This window comes from Antennarius striatus, chromosome 3, assembly GCF_040054535.1.
Source record: "Antennarius striatus isolate MH-2024 chromosome 3, ASM4005453v1, whole genome shotgun sequence".
NCBI classification, from domain to species: Eukaryota; Metazoa; Chordata; class Actinopteri; order Lophiiformes; family Antennariidae; genus Antennarius; species Antennarius striatus.
In genome coordinates, this window is record NC_090778.1 from 6,226,997 (window position 1) to 6,243,809 (window position 16,813).

Sequence of the window (16,813 nt, forward strand, 5' to 3'; positions counted from 1 at the left end):
GTATACAGGCCCCTATAAACACTACACACACTAGGGGCCTGCTGGCATGCACATGATTAATAACCACACATGACTGGGGGAGGCTGAGTGATGGGTCGCGACTTCGGGTGCGCCCCAATGAGCAGCTTGTGGGGGGTACGGCGCCTTGCTCAGGGGCGCCTTGGCAGTGGCTGGGAGGTGAGCTGAAGCCCCCACTGTCAGCTTACACTCCAAAGATGTCCGGCGGGAGCGGGATTCGAACCACCGATGGCTGGGCGATTTCTGGTCCTAAGACGTTTGCTCTACTGCTGAGCCACTGCCGCTCCATAAAACAATAATAAAACAATGATATCAGACTTCACACCAAACATGTAAACAAATGTATTGGTACTGTACTATAAACCAAGCGCACCAAATATAATCAAATTTCAATGTGGTGACGAAATGACTGTGTTGGCAGATCATGGATTGCGCTGGGCGGCCGTAAGTAAATGTTAGCAGGCTAACTGGAGAAAGAAAAATACCTAATCGTGAGATTGGGAAAGGAGGTAACATTAAATGAAAAAGCACCTGTCAAAAGAGCAAGTGGAAAAGAAATTTTAGATAAGTGATAGTTCTGTTAGCTTGACTACATGAACAGAACTGCATTTAGTTACTTAAAGACCGTTTTTGTCAGATGCCTGACAGGGCTTGAAATTAACTTTTTTTCTTGGTAGCACTTGTGCTCCCAAATTTAGAAGTTAGTAGCACCAGCAAAGACGTTAGGAGCACCTACCCAAAAGCAAGGCAGTGAAGGAGCAATAGAGACCGCTCCGTCCACCTCCGTTCCGCGCGCCTCTCTCCCTCGCCCAGGAGAGCAGCCGTAACTGCGCTCTCATTGTTTCCTGGCAGGACCGCATCAGATTTTTTTCCCTAGTCGCACTGGTGCTCCCAACTATATTTAATAGTTGCACTGATAAAAATTTGGGCGCATATGCGACCAAAATGGGCGCAATTTTGAGCCCTGCCTGAGGAGCATTTTGGATACTACATCAATTGTCTCATTCCAGACGGAAACCATAGCTGGACAGACTGTTCGTGCTAAACCAGCTAGTTTCACTCAGAATTCGTTGCCGTTTTCTGTGTCGTTCCTGCTGTTTGGACTTTCTGCTCAAAAACATGACAACTGTTGGAACAGTTAATATTATGTTAACTGGGAAGGCCATGTATAGCTATTTTTTCTAGCATAGCAGATGCCTTACGCCACATTGTTCAGTGATTCCTTCTGTGATTGGTTGGGCACCGTGATTGGTTGGGCGCTTGATTGACAGGTAGTGGGTGGAGTTGGTGACAGTTTGACTGCGTGAGACTTTTCAAGTGAGTTTATTCAAATATATAGGTGGGGAGATTAGTAAAAACCATGCGTGATGTAGCCAATGTACTGTGTAAATAGGGGTTTACATCAGAAGATCTAATGTTACATTAATTCATGTGTTGAGTATAAGTTAACATAACAAGAATTAAAATAAATTAAAACTATTTCCGCTATTTTCTGTAAATAAATCAATAATTCTGAACTTGAGCTGCAGTGCTTGGGCCTGATCCTCAACTGTCGGTTAATAGTGACTCCAGCTGGTAGTTAGGGATAAATCACGAGTAGCGCTCACTACCTTCAAACATCACGATACGATATGACCAATTAATTTATTTGATACCGAAAGAGATCATCTCGTTAACCGGTTGCTGGTCGTAACTACCATGACAACAGTAGTAAAGTCTAATGTGCGTTAATGTGGAAACTTTTTGCACGCAGTGTGAATGTTGCCGTTTGATTGGTTGAGCGGCGGTCTCAGATGGGCGTTTTGATTGGTCCGTTGAACCATCAATCAAAAAAGCCGGTCTTTGAGGCGGGATATTAGCTGCTTTACCATTGTGGTTTTCGTCAAGATGGCGGGGCAGCCGTCGAGGTGGTATGACAGCGCGTCGAGCCGTAATAGCGTTTGAATAGGTAGTTAGGTAGCCATTCGGAGTCTGTCGTGCCATTTCTATCCGTGAGTATTTTTGTCATGAACTGCATACATCCTAGCTGACCGTTTCTCACCCGGTTATCTATAGTCCGTTGTTGGCTGTTAGCATACTAGCACTAATGAAACGACACCAGGGGCCCTCGGTAACTAAGTAGATGAGCTAACACGGCGCTTCTGTCTCACTTAATGTAGAATAACAGTTTACGCTATTTTAAACGGTAGCAGCGTAGTCCAGCTAAAGGACCCGTGTGCACGCTGAAATCAGTTTTCCGTAGCTACATAGCAGCAGCGGCAGAGGTAGGCTGTGGTTGCAGATGTGGTCCTTGCACAACGTTCACCGTCTCTCTCACTGGTCCTTGTTTCTAGGTACCAGAAGACTCCAGTGGAGGATGATCAGTGCCTAGATCCTACATTAAGCTGAATGCATTGTGATTTCCAATAATTGAGACAGTGATTCTGAAAGCTGTCTACATTAATGAAAAGAACAATGTAGTCAGCTTAGCATTTTCACCTCTGGTACGTGGTCTATACAGGGATGTGCTTCTGCATGCATTCAGGGTTTAGATAAGAAAAGAGTCTTTCAACATCTTAGTTTTGAATATATTATCAGGCTGTATAAGTTGTAGTACGTTATATAGAGGACATGGAAGTAGATGATGTACGACCCCCTCTCCCCTTGGAGCCACCTGATTATTTGGGCCAAGATGAGGGCAGAGCACCTCCACCACCTCCCCTGCAAACGTCCAGTGACGCAGAGGTAATGGACGTTAGCTCTGGTGGTGATGGATACACAGACACCCCAGAAGACGGGGAAGCACAGCCACCGCACCCTCTCAGCATGGGCTCAATAACTTTCTGTAGCCAACTCTCTGATGAGTCCAATCCCAATCCACCGTGCCCCAGAACGGCTCGCCATGCTCCCCCGGTCACCAAGTTTCTACCTGACCTCAGGCTGCTAAGAGATGTTAAAATCAGTGTAAGCTTCAGTGAAAGCAGCAGCAGTAGCAAAGACAGGAAGGTTTTATACACAGGTGAAGGGCAGGGAGGAGGTACAGATGATCAAAATGGTGAGTTGCATGACTTGACGAGTGAGCAGGAAGTAGCTGAGAGTAGCTCTGGAGCAGGAAATATAACAGGCAGAGCATTAGAGGAGGCGGATGTGGATCTGGAAAACAAGGTAGAGTTTGCTGTCCTGGATGAGTTGGATGACTTCTACGAGAACTTCCTGGATCATGATGGGGAACACGGTGGCTTTAAGTCTGAGGTCATAGTGCAGCAGGAGCAAGCGGATGACGAGGCCTTGCCTTACTCTTATGAGGTACGTCTGCAGTCTTGATTTTTGTGCTACACACCCGCCCTCTGTTATTCTACAACAATCCATATGAAAAACATTTTACCACTGTCCATAAACACAGATCCGTCATTTCTATTTATACTCTTATAACACTAAAGGTTAGTGACGGCAAAAAAAAACAAACAAAAAAAATCCAACTGACAACTATGTTTGAAATACAGGCTTGTTAAAAGCATCTTCTTGCAACACAAACTTGACCAGCATAATATATGCAAGCATTGGTTTTCTGTTGAACCTTTTCTAACATGAACTGTTGTCTATGCTGTTTACGGATAAATTTTATGATTCACCAGTGATGCCAGTAATTGATAATCAAAATGATTAACATCAGCAGTAAAAAGTGAAACCCCAATGACAAAAATCTGTCTCGGCAAGAAATCAAACAGATCCCAGTAAAATATTATTCCCAGTATCTATGAAAGTTTTGAGGTACTGATGACAGCTTTTTAATTATGCTGTTACTTTGTATGTCTCAACTAAACCTATACTTGTTTCATAGCTAGTCTATAGTTACTTTGGAGAATCAGATTATTCTGTGTTCAGTGGCTCGTAATCTGTCATCAGTCAAAATGTTGTCAGAAAAAGGTGAGGACCCCAGTGGGATACATACAAACCCGATGCCGTATCATCGCAAAAGTTTTGCGATTTTAATTTGTTGTATCTGTATTTGGTTTTTTAAAAAAGGCTAACGTGACTAGTAAGTACTCGTGTATCTATGCAAATATAATGCAGCTGAATGGTGAGTTATCTGTGGGGTGGTCTGGCCTTCAAAGCATTGGGGTGCTTTGACACTTTTAAATGAGGGAGTATTGTTTGCAAAAGAATGTGTACATATAAAAGCCAAACTAAAACAACAATAATAAAGATGTCTGTCATGATGTTCTTTTGCTGTTTGGCTACAGACTAGGCTGTATGTTTACAATTCAACTGGTGGATGCTGGCAGACAGCTTCAATATGAAATTAGGCAAAAATTCACGGAGGAGATGTCTTATATTGAAATGTTTTTTGTTTTTTCATTTATTTGTGAAATGATAAGTGAGGTGCTGGAAGAGGTTAGTACACATTTAATTTATCCCATCAAAATGCTGGGTTTCCTTGTCATGAAAAAATTAGCAAAGTAACAAAAATCTTTTAATTGTATCATTTAATTTGTAGTTGGAATTGATATAGATGCATACTTTATTTTAATTCAAATTATTTAACTTTCCCCAAATTGGAACAGATAATTACATCCCTCTTCAAAGTGGTGATGTTTTGTAATTGTCAGTGTTTGTCTGTTCGTATGTCCACCAAATATCTTCGCAACCGTTGCAGATAGAAAGATGAAACAAAAAGCATATTACTTGGGCGGCAAAGGGGATGAAAACAAGATGACCTTGACTTTGAGAAAACAAAGTCAAGGTCAAATTTCAACTTTTGTACACTCAGGAACCAGATAAGACAGAAAGAAGAGGGAGAAGGCCTGTTTGAGTAAGACCATAGATCAAAGCTAGTGCTTTGATCAATGACAGTAGGTCAGAGCACTAGCTTTGGTCTTTGACCTATGCAAGTAGGTCAGGGGTGTCATGGGATGTTGCAGTCTTTGACTGCATTGGTTCTTGTTTTTCATTTGTTTTCGACCACTGTGGGGCTTTGATATTTTTTCTCTAATAGCATTACTCTTGTCTAGCCAAGCCTTCAAAACATTTTTAATAGTGACCCATCACTCTGTGCCAGTCTTAACCAATGACTCTTACAGGAGGAGTTTGACAATGATGTCGATGCTCTGCTGGAGGAGGGCATGCCGGTCCCAAAAAAGATGCGCTCATCAGAGGACAAATATGGCGTGGACAGCGATCATCAGTCAGATGGTGAAGACGGCATTCAGCCAATGATGACCAAAATTAAGACTGTCCTGAAGAGTGAGTGGTGGATCTGAATATTCAGGTTTTGGTATCCAAGTTCTTAAAAATGGATGTGATTTTGGTATGAAGGACACAGAATGATTTCATGTCTTAAAACGTGCCACATACATTTTAAATGAGTGTGTTTTAGAGAAGTGGTTGAGTGAATTACTAGTAATAGTTGCTAGAGTGGTAGAGCCACACAAAAGAGAACTGATAAAACATTTTTCTGTATGTACAGGTGCTCATAATGAGGAGTAATGCTTTTATCAATAGATTTAACTCAACAAAGTATTATTGTACTGACTGGTGGCTGCATTTATGTTTTTATTTTCCCATCTTCCAGGTCGGGGCCGTCCTCCCACTGAGCCTCTACCTGACGGATGGATCATGACATTCCATAACTCAGGCATTCCGGTCTACCTGCACAGAGAGACCAGGGTAGTCACCTGGTCCCGACCCTATTTCCTCGGCACCGGCAGTATTAGGGTAAAGTGTAACACAAGTGTCCACTTCAATTTGCAGTGCTTCTGATGTTTGCATTTGTTGAGCATACATCTAAGTCAGTTGTTTATTTTAAAAAAAAGTGTTCAGACATGAGCTCCCACCACTGGTTCTAGTGGGTTATTGTTGTTTTTCTTTTGTCGAAATTGGTCCAGCTGTGAAAGCCCATTTCAGAAATAACACTTTTCTGAACAGTAATGAACTTGTTGAAGTGTTTAAACACCATAGTCTTGTTGAAAGGCTAGGGTTTCCAGTTCAGCTTCTTCTGAAGGATTGTTGATTCTGAATGTTGGCATTAAAGTGACATAGGCTGTATTCATTGTATATTCTTAGTGTGTTTTTTTTAGTCTACTTGAGTTTTTCAGTGTGAAAATTTTCAGTCCTGTAAAGATTGGTTGTCTTCTCAATAGCATACATTCAAAACAAAGGCTGCATGAGTGGGTAGGGGTGCAGTAAAGATTATTTCCTAATGGAGAACAACTTTATTACATTCCGCTTCAAAGCAGTGATGTATTGTAATTGTCAGTGTTCGTGTTTGTCTGTTAGGCCGTCCGTCCGTCCGTTAGTCCACCAAATATCTTTGCAACCGTTGCGGATAGAAAGATGAAACAAAAAGCACATTACTCGGGCAGCAAAGGGGATGAAAATGAGATGATGACCTTGAGAAACCTAAGTCAAGGTCAAATTTTAACTTTTGTACACTCAGGAACTGGAAAATATAGAAAGACGAGGGAGGCCAGTGTAAGACCCGAGATCAAAGCTAGTGTTTTGATCTACCTATGCACTAGCTTTGATCTATGGTCAAAGACCCACTCTGGAAGTAGGTCAGGGTAAGTCACGGGATGTTGCAGTCTCTGACTTTCTTGGGGGTTTTTTTGTTTTAGTTTTCTTTTACATCTTGATTCTCTTGTTTCGTACAGAAACATGACCCACCTACCAGTAGCATCCCTTGCCTACATTACAAAAAAATGAAGGAACAAGAGGAGAAAGAGCTTAACGGGGAGATGACGGTTAATGCAGAGGAGTTTCCAGTCAAGGCTAGCCAGGAGGCCATTGATGTAGATGGAGCAGCCAAATCCGGGGCCACAGCTGACGAGCAGGATGACATCCCTCCCTCCAGTCAGACGGGTGCGAAGGGAAGGGAGTCCCAGTGCTTTGACACGGCTCAAGGAGCCTTGGGACAAGTCAAGGCCAAGGTGGAGGTCTGCAAAGACGAGTCCATAGGTAAGTCCATAAACCAAGACAGAGGTTAGAAATGTCATCACTGGTTTTTGCTGTTTTAACTGATGTGATTTCATAAACCCTCCATGCAGAACTTGAAGAGTTCCGCATGTACCTCGAGAAATGCTTCGACTTTGAACAAGTCACCGTAAAGAAGTTTCGTACCTGGGCTGAGCGGAGGCAGTTCAACAGAGACATGAAGAGGAAGCAGGCAGAGTCCGAAAGACCCATCCTCCCTGCCAACCAGAAACTCATCACACTCTCGGTTCAGGACGCACCCACGAAAAAAGGCATGGATTGAAACTTCATGATCAGTATCCCATAAACTCCATAAACCGCTGAACTCCACAATACATCCATTAAACCTTTAAAAACCAGTTTGTCAATCATATGAATATGACCAGTGTAGTTCTGCTTCCTTCAGAGAGTGTGTGAACTCACTTGTAGGGTTGTTATATTTTCAAATGTGAGTTTTATATCTAGTAGAAAGAATGAAATGACAATTAAACTGCTATATTTTATATATATATATATATATATATATATATATATATATATTTTTTTTTTTTTTTGGATAGACTTTTTCAACATTTATACCATAAACCCAGTTCTAAATGTTTATTTATAAATGTTTCTATTTTGACAGAATTTGTCATCAACCCTAATGGGAAGTCAGAAGTTTGCATCTTGCATGAATATATGCAGCGTGTCCTAAAGGTTCGACCTGTTTACAACTTTTTTGAATGTGGTAAGTGTCTCGAGGATTCTGAAGTCACTGTTGTGTCTGCTGCTGGAGTTGCTCACTAAACTGATGTTTATTTCCAAAAGCTTTAGGCTTGTTTATCTTAACAGGACGTGTGTGTATCACATCAAACTTTGTCCACAGAGAACCCAAGTGAACCCTTTGGTGCGTCAGTCATTATAGATGGAGTCACTTACGGCACAGGAACCGCAAGCAGTAAAAAACTTGCCAAGAATAAAGCTGGTAAATTCTTGTTATTTACAGTACTTATCGTTTTTAATTGGCATTTGTCTCAACTGATACCACTGGTCATGTGGAAGAATATTGACGTCCTCATAACTTCAAATATTTTGTAAAGGTTATTATTTTGTGTTGGAGAGATTAAATTGGTTCTTATGAAGAACTAAAGTGGCCAAGATGTATACTAATTAAACTATTTCATTATTTAATTTTTAGCTCGAGCCACACTGGAAATCCTCATCCCTGACTTTGTGAAGCAGACCTCGGAGGAGAAGCCTGTTGAGGGAGATGAACTGGAGGTCATTAGTTTTTTTTCTGTGTCACATTTCATTGTGTTCTCACGTCCAGTCATGTTTATTAAAGTGACTCAGAGTAAACTCAAGTTTTAGTGTGCGTTCCTAAATTAGAATTCAGATGTTAAGTGTTTGCTGAAGGTAGATGTCTGACTTTAAATTTGGTGCCTGTTCAGTGTAGAGGCAGCGTATTGACGGTGATGTTACATGTGTTTTGTCCCACAGTATTTTAATCATATCAGTATAGAAGACTCGAGGGTGTATGAGCTGACTAACAAAGCAGGACTACTTTCGCCATATCAGATTCTTCATGAGTGCCTTAAAAGGTAAGACAGATTGTATAATAACCCCAATAAGAGGAATATGTTGTTCCCACAGCTCCATGAGCCACCGTGATCTCTGAGCGTTTGTGAATCTGAGGGAAAAGAAAAACAAATAAGAAGATGACATTCAAGAAAATAGATTTTGTACAAGAACCGAAAAGTTCTTTTTTATATTCACTGTGATCATGTCATCTTTTACATGATTGTATGAAAACAAATTGAACTTAATTCAAACTTTGCAAGATCAAAGAATCACTTTATTTATCTGAATAAACCTCTCATTTCGCATCTCTATTTGTTTGTTAATAGTATCATCTAGATGAACTTCACATGAACATGGGATTAAATTAGCTTTTAGCTCCATCCACTGTCAACAAGGTTTTTGAGGCGGATTACCACACCACCTAATTCATTGCATTGAATGCATTCATTGCTCTTAGAATAGAGCTACGTGTTACTTGTCATGTTTAATGCTGCAGCTGTTCTTTTGCTCAGGGCACCTCAGGTCAGGTTGAATACATTCATACAATCTGCTTCATTCTCCCCACAGAAACCATGGAATGGGAGACACCAGCATTAAGTTTGAGGTGATCCCAGGGAAAAACCAGAAAAGCGAATATGTGATGACATGTGGGAAGCACACTGTGCGTGGTTGGTGTAAGTAGACCGTGATTCTCATCTACACACGGTGTGACTGAACAAGTCAGCGTGTGAAGTTGGTTTACTCAGTTATTACAGTGCTGTAAATTAGAATTCAATGGGTCTTTCACTTCGTGGAGCCAACTAATCATTCCACACACACAAAGTTTTCAGTATTTTGTTTGGTGTTTTTGCCACCAGGCAAGAACAAGAGGGTTGGCAAACAGCTAGCATCTCAGAAGATCCTACAGATGCTTCATCCACATGTAAAGAACTGGGGCTCACTGCTGCGTATGTACGGCAGGGAGAGCAATAAGATGGTCAAGAAGGTAAGACCTCTGGCACTTCTGTGGTCATGGGAATGTTGGATTTATTGTGTGTTAATATTTTTCATTTTACAAATATTGGAGTGTAGCTTGCATCTTTACAGGTATGAGTCAGCAGTTATCTTTTCGAGGTCATGTATTGTCTTTTTTAACATGATTTCCTCCCACATCAGAGCTCCAGGGAAACGTACATGGCGACATCCTGGAAGCAAAATTATTTCTGACTCACGCCAGCAGGTCTCCATGACTTTTAAAATAGCTGATCTTTTCCAGGAAAACTCTGATAAGAGTGTGATTGAGCTTCAGCAGTTTGCCAAGAAGAACAAGCCCAACCTTCATATCTTGAACAAATTGCAGGAAGAAATGAGGAAACTAGCCGCCCAGAGGGTGAGAGTTCAAACAAATCTTGCATTTTAACATCTTTCAACATCGTGACATTAAAATGTTGGTGTCTCCTTAAGCGCACACAGCTTACAATTACATCCCTGCAGTATAAGCCTGTTTTCTTTGACTTTCATATAAAATTAAAGGCTGGTTCACTGATATATGTTCAAACATCTTTTCTCACATAGAACCAAAAAACAGTATTTGTTGTTCATCAGTAGTTCTGTCACGAGGGAGCTCATTGAAAGGAAGATGAGAGGGTGGTTTCAGTCCAAACAAAGCCTGGAATTTCAAACAGGAAATCTGCAGGGTCTCAATTAGTCAGGAAAGAATGCATTACTCTGCAGCAAAATTTGAGGCTTAGACAGATGCATTTTTACTCGCAGACTAAAGTATCAGAATAGATTTGGGTTTCTAATGTTGTTTCTAGAATGTACGTTTCACCTTTGGTTACTTAATTATATTTCTGCAACAGGAAGAAACCAGGAAAAAACCCAAGATGACCATAATGGAGTCTGCCCAGCCAGGGAGTGAACCCCTCTGCACTGTTGACGTTTAAGCCTGAATCACAGAACTGAAGCCCAGTCACTGTCAGCTGTCGAGCACCACCATCCATCACTTCATTCTGCATCACTGAGATTTAATGGCAATATAGTTCCCATTTCACCAGACCGGTAGAACTGCTTCCTTCCTTTGTGTTATAGGTTCAGCTGGTAGATGTAAGGGTAGGACTAAGTGCACTAACACACCGTGGAGCAAAATGTCATCTACCTCTTCAGATGCATCCTCATTATAGCACTAGAAAAAATAACCTGAGGCTGCATTGACATTAACTAGACATGACAACATATGAACCACAACAGAATAAAAATGCATGCTACTTTGACTGCAAAGCAAAAAAAAAAAAAAAAACACTGCACACCTTGGTTTTGTTTGAAAGTGTTGTTTTCAACAGTTGCAAGTCATGGTGCCAGTGCCTGTTAATTTTGTTTGTGCTTCAAGTATTTGAAAGGGACTACTAATCCTTATTGGGTATTTTAATGGTTAGTGTTATGGATATTTTGGATTGTTTTTCCTCTGAATGGACAGTTGCTGTTTTGGTTTGCATGACTTAAAAACATGCGTAGTGAAGTGATCACTGTTGAGAACTATTGTTATGCACTCGTGTCCTGTCAGACATTTTTGTTGACTGATCATGCTGTTGGTACAGCAGCCAACTGATTTGATGTTTTGGGAGTTGACCATTGTGGGACTTGTTGCCTTTTTATTTTCTCCTCCTTTTACCATTTATTGGCAATAGAAGAAATTGACATTCTGCTGCTCATGCACAGTGCAGCAAACCAAGCACAGGGCCACAGAGTACTGTAGTGTAGAGGATTGTTTCTTTTAAGCTCTTAATTCTTGCTAGCTTTTTCCTTCGAGTACTAATGCCATGCACATAAGCTAACCACAAGATACATTTTAGCAGATTTTCATTTAGGTGCCCTTAAGAGATCATGGTGGTTACTTGTTGCCTTAGTTAATAAATTTTTACAAAGGGCTCAGAGTATATAGATACATTGGACCTAAAATGCCCTTTGACAGGAAGTGGAAAGACCACACCCCCTTTACTTGATGGAGCATTTCATTTATTAGTGAGGGTTTTACTGACGTTAAACATCACATGCCAGAGGGAATGCAAATGGAGATGTGTCTTCATGGATTGCGCATCGTGTTTGTCACCAATGTTACAGCTGACCATGACTACAAGTAAAATACACTATTCAAAGTCAGCCTTGCAAAATGTAGTTGGTACACTGACGAGAACAAAATATGATCAAGTCATTTAGCCCAACACAAGCTGATGAAACTGTGTATACCAAAGCCTACATACAATCTTATGCATTTTATAGCGTAATGTTGCTGCATTCTGTACAGTAGAAACATTAACACCGGACAATGCATAAACTCATTACTTGCTGGAACAAAATAGAAACTGCTCTGCTTCTTTGTCAAGTATTTGGCTTGTGATTCTTCTACAAACCAACAGAACCAACTTGAACTACACGGCTGTAGGGATATTGTAGATCGCTTTAAGAATGTGATTTCCTGAGTTTTATCTTCTGGTGTGTGTCAGTGTGAAAAAAAAAAAGCTTTTCCATGCGTTGCTGTTGAGGTGTACCGATGAAAGGTTTGAAATGTTGCTGCTTTTAATGAAGAATTGCAACCCAAGCTCATAACTTCAGTGATATTTGTTATGCAAAATAAAAAGTCTTGCCTAATAGCGAACTGCTTTTCTTTCTTTTTTTTTGAGTAAAATGAAGAAACAAATGAATCTGGTTGGTTGCTCCATAGTGTATTATCATCACAAGGTATCATTTTCAGGAAACAATGAAGTTGAATGAAGGTAGAGCTATAAAATAAAATTCCTGTGAGTGATTCTGGATAAGTTGAACTAAAAGACAGCAAATTAAAATTTTCCATTAACAGTTAATACAATGCATGCTGGGTCACAAGGTTACAGTAAGCCAACACTGCATTATAAAATTAGCTCACTTGAATGATGACCCTTAACTAATTTCCATCCAGATGAACTACTATTGTAGTCCAAGACAACAGGACTGGATGTGTGTATATTTCCTGTACAGTCTGTGCAACCTAACAAGCTTACACATGGTTCCATTCTAAAGTGGATATCCTGTGCTTTCCGTGGCACCGCTGGCCTTCTGATGGGAGCTGTAGTCCACTCGCTCCAGCAGCAGAATCATCTCGACGTGCATGGTCTGAGGGAACAGATCCACAGCCATAGCTCGTACTGGACGGAATGGTGCCCCATGGACCCTGTTGGACGGAGCCCTGCACAGACTGAAAGACAGCATTCCATCGTAAGACTTACAATATTATGGGACTGGCCATTACCATGAGATGGTAACATTTGTTAAGGGTTTTATTTTCTTTCAGTAATAACAGCTTACTCTATGAAGTTGTTCATTGCTGCCTTAGCATTGCATGCGACATAGACCAGTCTCTTCAGATGCTCTGCCCTCCTGATGGCAAGTATCACCTTGGAATCTGTTTCATTTAGAGAGCAACTATTAATGTGACACCTCTGAGGGGGTGGCATTCATTTATTTTGACTGCTGTTCACTCACGTAGGCCCGCCCTGGGAGGATCCACAATGGCTGTGACGTTGGGTGACACAAGAGCGTTGAGAATGTTGGGGAGCGCGTCCTCAGCTTTTCCACAGTGAAACTCAATATTACTTAGACCTGAAAATGCAAACGAGTGAAAAACATCACTACCTTCATGAACCCATTGTGATCACCTTAAGTCGTAGCTTGTTTTCTGCTCCTACCATTGAGCTCTGCATTCACTTTGGCATCCTCTACTGCCTCCTGGCATAACTCAATCCCAATCACCTTCTTCACCCTCTAGAGAAAAACAGAACATCAAAATCCTTTATTTTCATCCCACAAATCCAAGGTTCCAACACACAAAAAGCTGTGTTTCCATCACTAGACATACAATCATTTAAAATTCAGTACTGTTGTATTCCTAAGAAGCATCCAGAGTCAGTTTCCATTACAGAGAAGTGAAGTCACCTTAGCCAGAGAGATTCCGATGGTTCCTGTACCACAGCATACATCGAGCACAGTACTGTCCTGATCCAGCTGGGCCCATTCTCCCACAGCCGAGTACAGCACCTCTGCAGCACCTGTATTCACCTGGCAGGTATCAGACATACAACACTGCTAAAGTTGGCACAAAGTAGCACATGGCTCCTTAACATCTCTACAGTAAAACCATCTCACCTGAAAGAAAGAATGAGGGGATATTCTGAAATTGAGCCCGAGGAGCTCCTCATGAATGCAGCTCTCTCCAGCCACAAGCTCACATGGCAGGTCCTCGATGTTTGGAGATGTCCTGAACCAAAGCAAACAAATGTTTAGATGTTGTAATCAGCTCTGCATGTATCCTGCTTTTCTGATTGGCTTTCTTACCTTTGACCCTCTCTGACAAAGTAAAGAGAGGTTACTCCACTGTCTTTTCCCTCTCCTTCTGTGAAGTACATCCTCATGGAGTTCTTCAATGCACTGACTTCCTCTTCTTCAAGTTTCTAGCCATTCAAAAACAAAGATTAAAAAGAAAAAAATCCAACCAGTGACCTTCTTCAGAATCGGGTTCATGCGCATTTTTCCTCACCTGTGGGTGGAAGAACGCGACAGCCATGGCTTGTCTGGTTCTTGTAGTCCTTACAGTCAACTGTTTCCAGTGTCCTTCATATGTTTCAGGACTGTACACCAAGTAGGGAGTTGTCCTACGTGCAAAAGGTGTGATGTGAAAAAAACGTGAACACTTTTTCAAACATATTTTAGGTAGGATCTTATGCAAAGAGGCATTGAAACCAACAGTAGCTAACAGATATACAACACAAGTGATGGTAGTGTCGCTTTCCGTGTCCATACCTCACTGTGGACTATTATAAATAATACCTGATAAACTTCTGAAACTCGCTGACCACTCCCTTTGCTTCAGCTGACACGTGGCATGTCTCAGCCGGCCCAACCACTGCACAGGAGCCCCCTTTATATTTTCCGAGGCGGAAACCGATGGTTTTATCTTCGCCGTCTGCACCCACTGAAATCAGGAACTCACATTTGTTTCTGTACTCTGTCTGTCAGAAAGGAGAAATAACAGATATATATTCAACATGGAGTGATATAGGAAAGCATACTTTTACAATCGAATGCTACGTAAAATTACAGTGTGTCATAAAATGTGTCAACAGGGCTTCATAAACAACACATTTAATTGTATCGTAATCTTTAGTATCGTAGTAGTATGAATGGTAGTATGCATCTTTAGTATGGTAGTCTATAAGTATGATGTGTGAATATACCTGTGCAGGAGATGGCCGAATGTCCTCCAGAGGACAACACATTTTGTTGTATTTTCCTTTCTGTGCAAACAGCCATGGCAACATGGCTTTGTTGGTGCTGCCAATCTCTCTGAAATGTTAAAATACAATAACATTAACATTTACAAAATGCTGACACAGAGACAGAACAGCTAACAACATTTTATGCATGGCAGTAAATATGCTGAAACAGCTGGATAATTTGAAAGGGACATCCCCCTCCAGCGTAATGTTGGTACTCCTTAACTCCTGCAGCAAACAGCAGGATTTACAGACAGCAGTGGAACCACTTGTATGTGTACACTTATTAGACACTAACTTCCACCACTCACTTGGCCAGCCTCTGCAGAACCACCACCACCTCCTGCTCCTTCCTCCTCAGCTGCTCCTCGTAAGGCACATTCCACAGGGGAGTCACAACATTGGCAATCTGGACACTGAGTGGCTCATCTTCGTCATCCCTGTCTGTTCGCTTGGACTGGGGTTGCCCTCCTTTGCTCTCTTCCTCCTCCTGCTTCCTCTTCCTCAGTATAGGGTCTGCTTTGGGTTTTGCCAGCCTGACACTCAGTACCTGGCCCTTCCATAGCATGCCATGCACCATCTTCATGGCCTTGTCACGCTCTTCTTCATTCTTGAAAGTGATGAAAGCAAAGGTCTGCTTGTTGAGCAGCTTGATTTTGTGTGGGTGAATGCTGTGTTTTGCAAGGAATTTCTTCAGGTCGTTAAAGCCAATGAACTTGGGTAGATTTCTGATCTCCACTTTGTAGATCTCAGATGTAAAGAGATCTTCTTTTATATACCGGTACAAGCTGGGGTTGGAGGATGCCTCTTTCTCCCTCCCAGCTTTTACATCAGTTGTTACATCATTTCTGATGGAGTCCTGGGGAAAGACATCAGACTTCTTCTCCTCCTTTGAGAGTGGAGGATCAGCTGCAGGGCTGCTACTGACATCTGCCATCACTTTAAAGGGAGGTCAAATAAAATTATGGTGAACAGTCTGATAATGAAGTCAAACACACGTGACAACAGTTTCTAAGCATTTTTAGAATGTTTCAAGGTATGTTTTCTTTTTGTAATTTAAAGACATGTTCATGGTTATTTGAGTGATCTCAAACATCACATCTGATTCACAAAATAACAGCATAACCTATTGTTTCAGCACCTGAACTGCAATGTGCTTGCAGTACTTGAAATAGCCACAAAAAGGCAAATTTCTTACATTGTAACTCAAACACATCATGTCACAACTTATTGCCCAACACAAACTAAGTTCTTATTTTCAAAGAAATTTTAACCATGTGCGACGATTTAAACATACATGAACAAATATAGTCAGTTTCTTAAGTAAAACTGAAGGAATGGCTGAGGACTAAAGTGGATCGGGATTGCTTGTTTTGGAGCGCGGGGCAGCTTTTTCAAATACCTAAAATTAAAAGTAATATGCGCGACCAACACATTACATTTATCAAGGGAAGTATTCTGCATTTTTAAATATTACAAAGCTTCGCAGAAAAGACTCACAATGTCTATTTTCTCTGCAATCGCGATGTCGATTGCTTACGTAGAGTTATCGATTGCAAGGAAACCTTTTAAATTATCTTAGTAGCTTAATTCTCAGCTCGGAGGAAAGATCGTTGGCATCTGTTTGATTTCCAAACAGTATTTCCGTATCTTGTTCTACACCAATCATGCCCACATCCCACAGAAGTCCATAAAACGTGTTTCTTGAGCCTTACCTTCGTACTTGCTTCCAGTTCTACTTCTCACTAGCACGTACCGGGCGCCGCCATATTCATTTAATCACGTGACGTGGGCGGTGAACTCTGAACTCTTTAAACCACCCGTCATTTTAGGGCTCGAGACACAGATTCATTGTTGTTTCGTCATGACGCCAGTTTGCTAAATTAGGTACACGTTAATAGTTGATTGATTCATTTAACTGGTTTATATTTCGTATTCCACGTAAACAAATCGTGTAAAAAAATAACTGAAATTCAGCAGTAATGACAGGGCATTAGAAA

At 41.2% G+C, this 16,813-nt stretch overlaps 2 protein-coding genes across 2 annotated transcripts; one reads left to right on the plus strand and one right to left on the minus strand.

Moving 5' to 3' along the window:
• The first annotated feature begins 1,894 nt into the window (after window positions 1-1,894).
• dgcr8 (DGCR8 microprocessor complex subunit) lies at window positions 1,895-10,510 on the plus strand. The gene is made up of 14 exons (XM_068310604.1): window positions 1,895-2,009; window positions 2,352-3,303; window positions 5,079-5,241; window positions 5,570-5,712; window positions 6,648-6,951; window positions 7,041-7,238; window positions 7,595-7,696; window positions 7,835-7,933; window positions 8,147-8,229; window positions 8,449-8,549; window positions 9,097-9,203; window positions 9,387-9,514; window positions 9,785-9,898; window positions 10,371-10,510. Exons 2-14 carry the CDS (start codon window positions 2,629-2,631, stop codon window positions 10,452-10,454), a joined length of 2,301 nt encoding a protein of 766 aa, XP_068166705.1. The 5' UTR covers window positions 1,895-2,009; window positions 2,352-2,628; the 3' UTR covers window positions 10,455-10,510.
• A 1,710-nt stretch (window positions 10,511-12,220) lies between these two features.
• Window positions 12,221-16,669, minus strand: trmt2a (tRNA methyltransferase 2 homolog A). The gene is made up of 12 exons (XM_068310605.1): window positions 16,529-16,669; window positions 15,125-15,752; window positions 14,775-14,883; window positions 14,368-14,549; window positions 14,078-14,192; window positions 13,876-13,991; window positions 13,687-13,798; window positions 13,477-13,599; window positions 13,230-13,305; window positions 13,027-13,143; window positions 12,850-12,946; window positions 12,221-12,739 (listed from the first exon to the last, which is right to left on the minus strand). Exons 2-12 carry the CDS (start codon window positions 15,748-15,750, stop codon window positions 12,559-12,561), a joined length of 1,854 nt encoding a protein of 617 aa, XP_068166706.1. The 5' UTR covers window positions 15,751-15,752; window positions 16,529-16,669; the 3' UTR covers window positions 12,221-12,558.
• Between the last annotated feature and the right edge of the window lie 144 nt (window positions 16,670-16,813).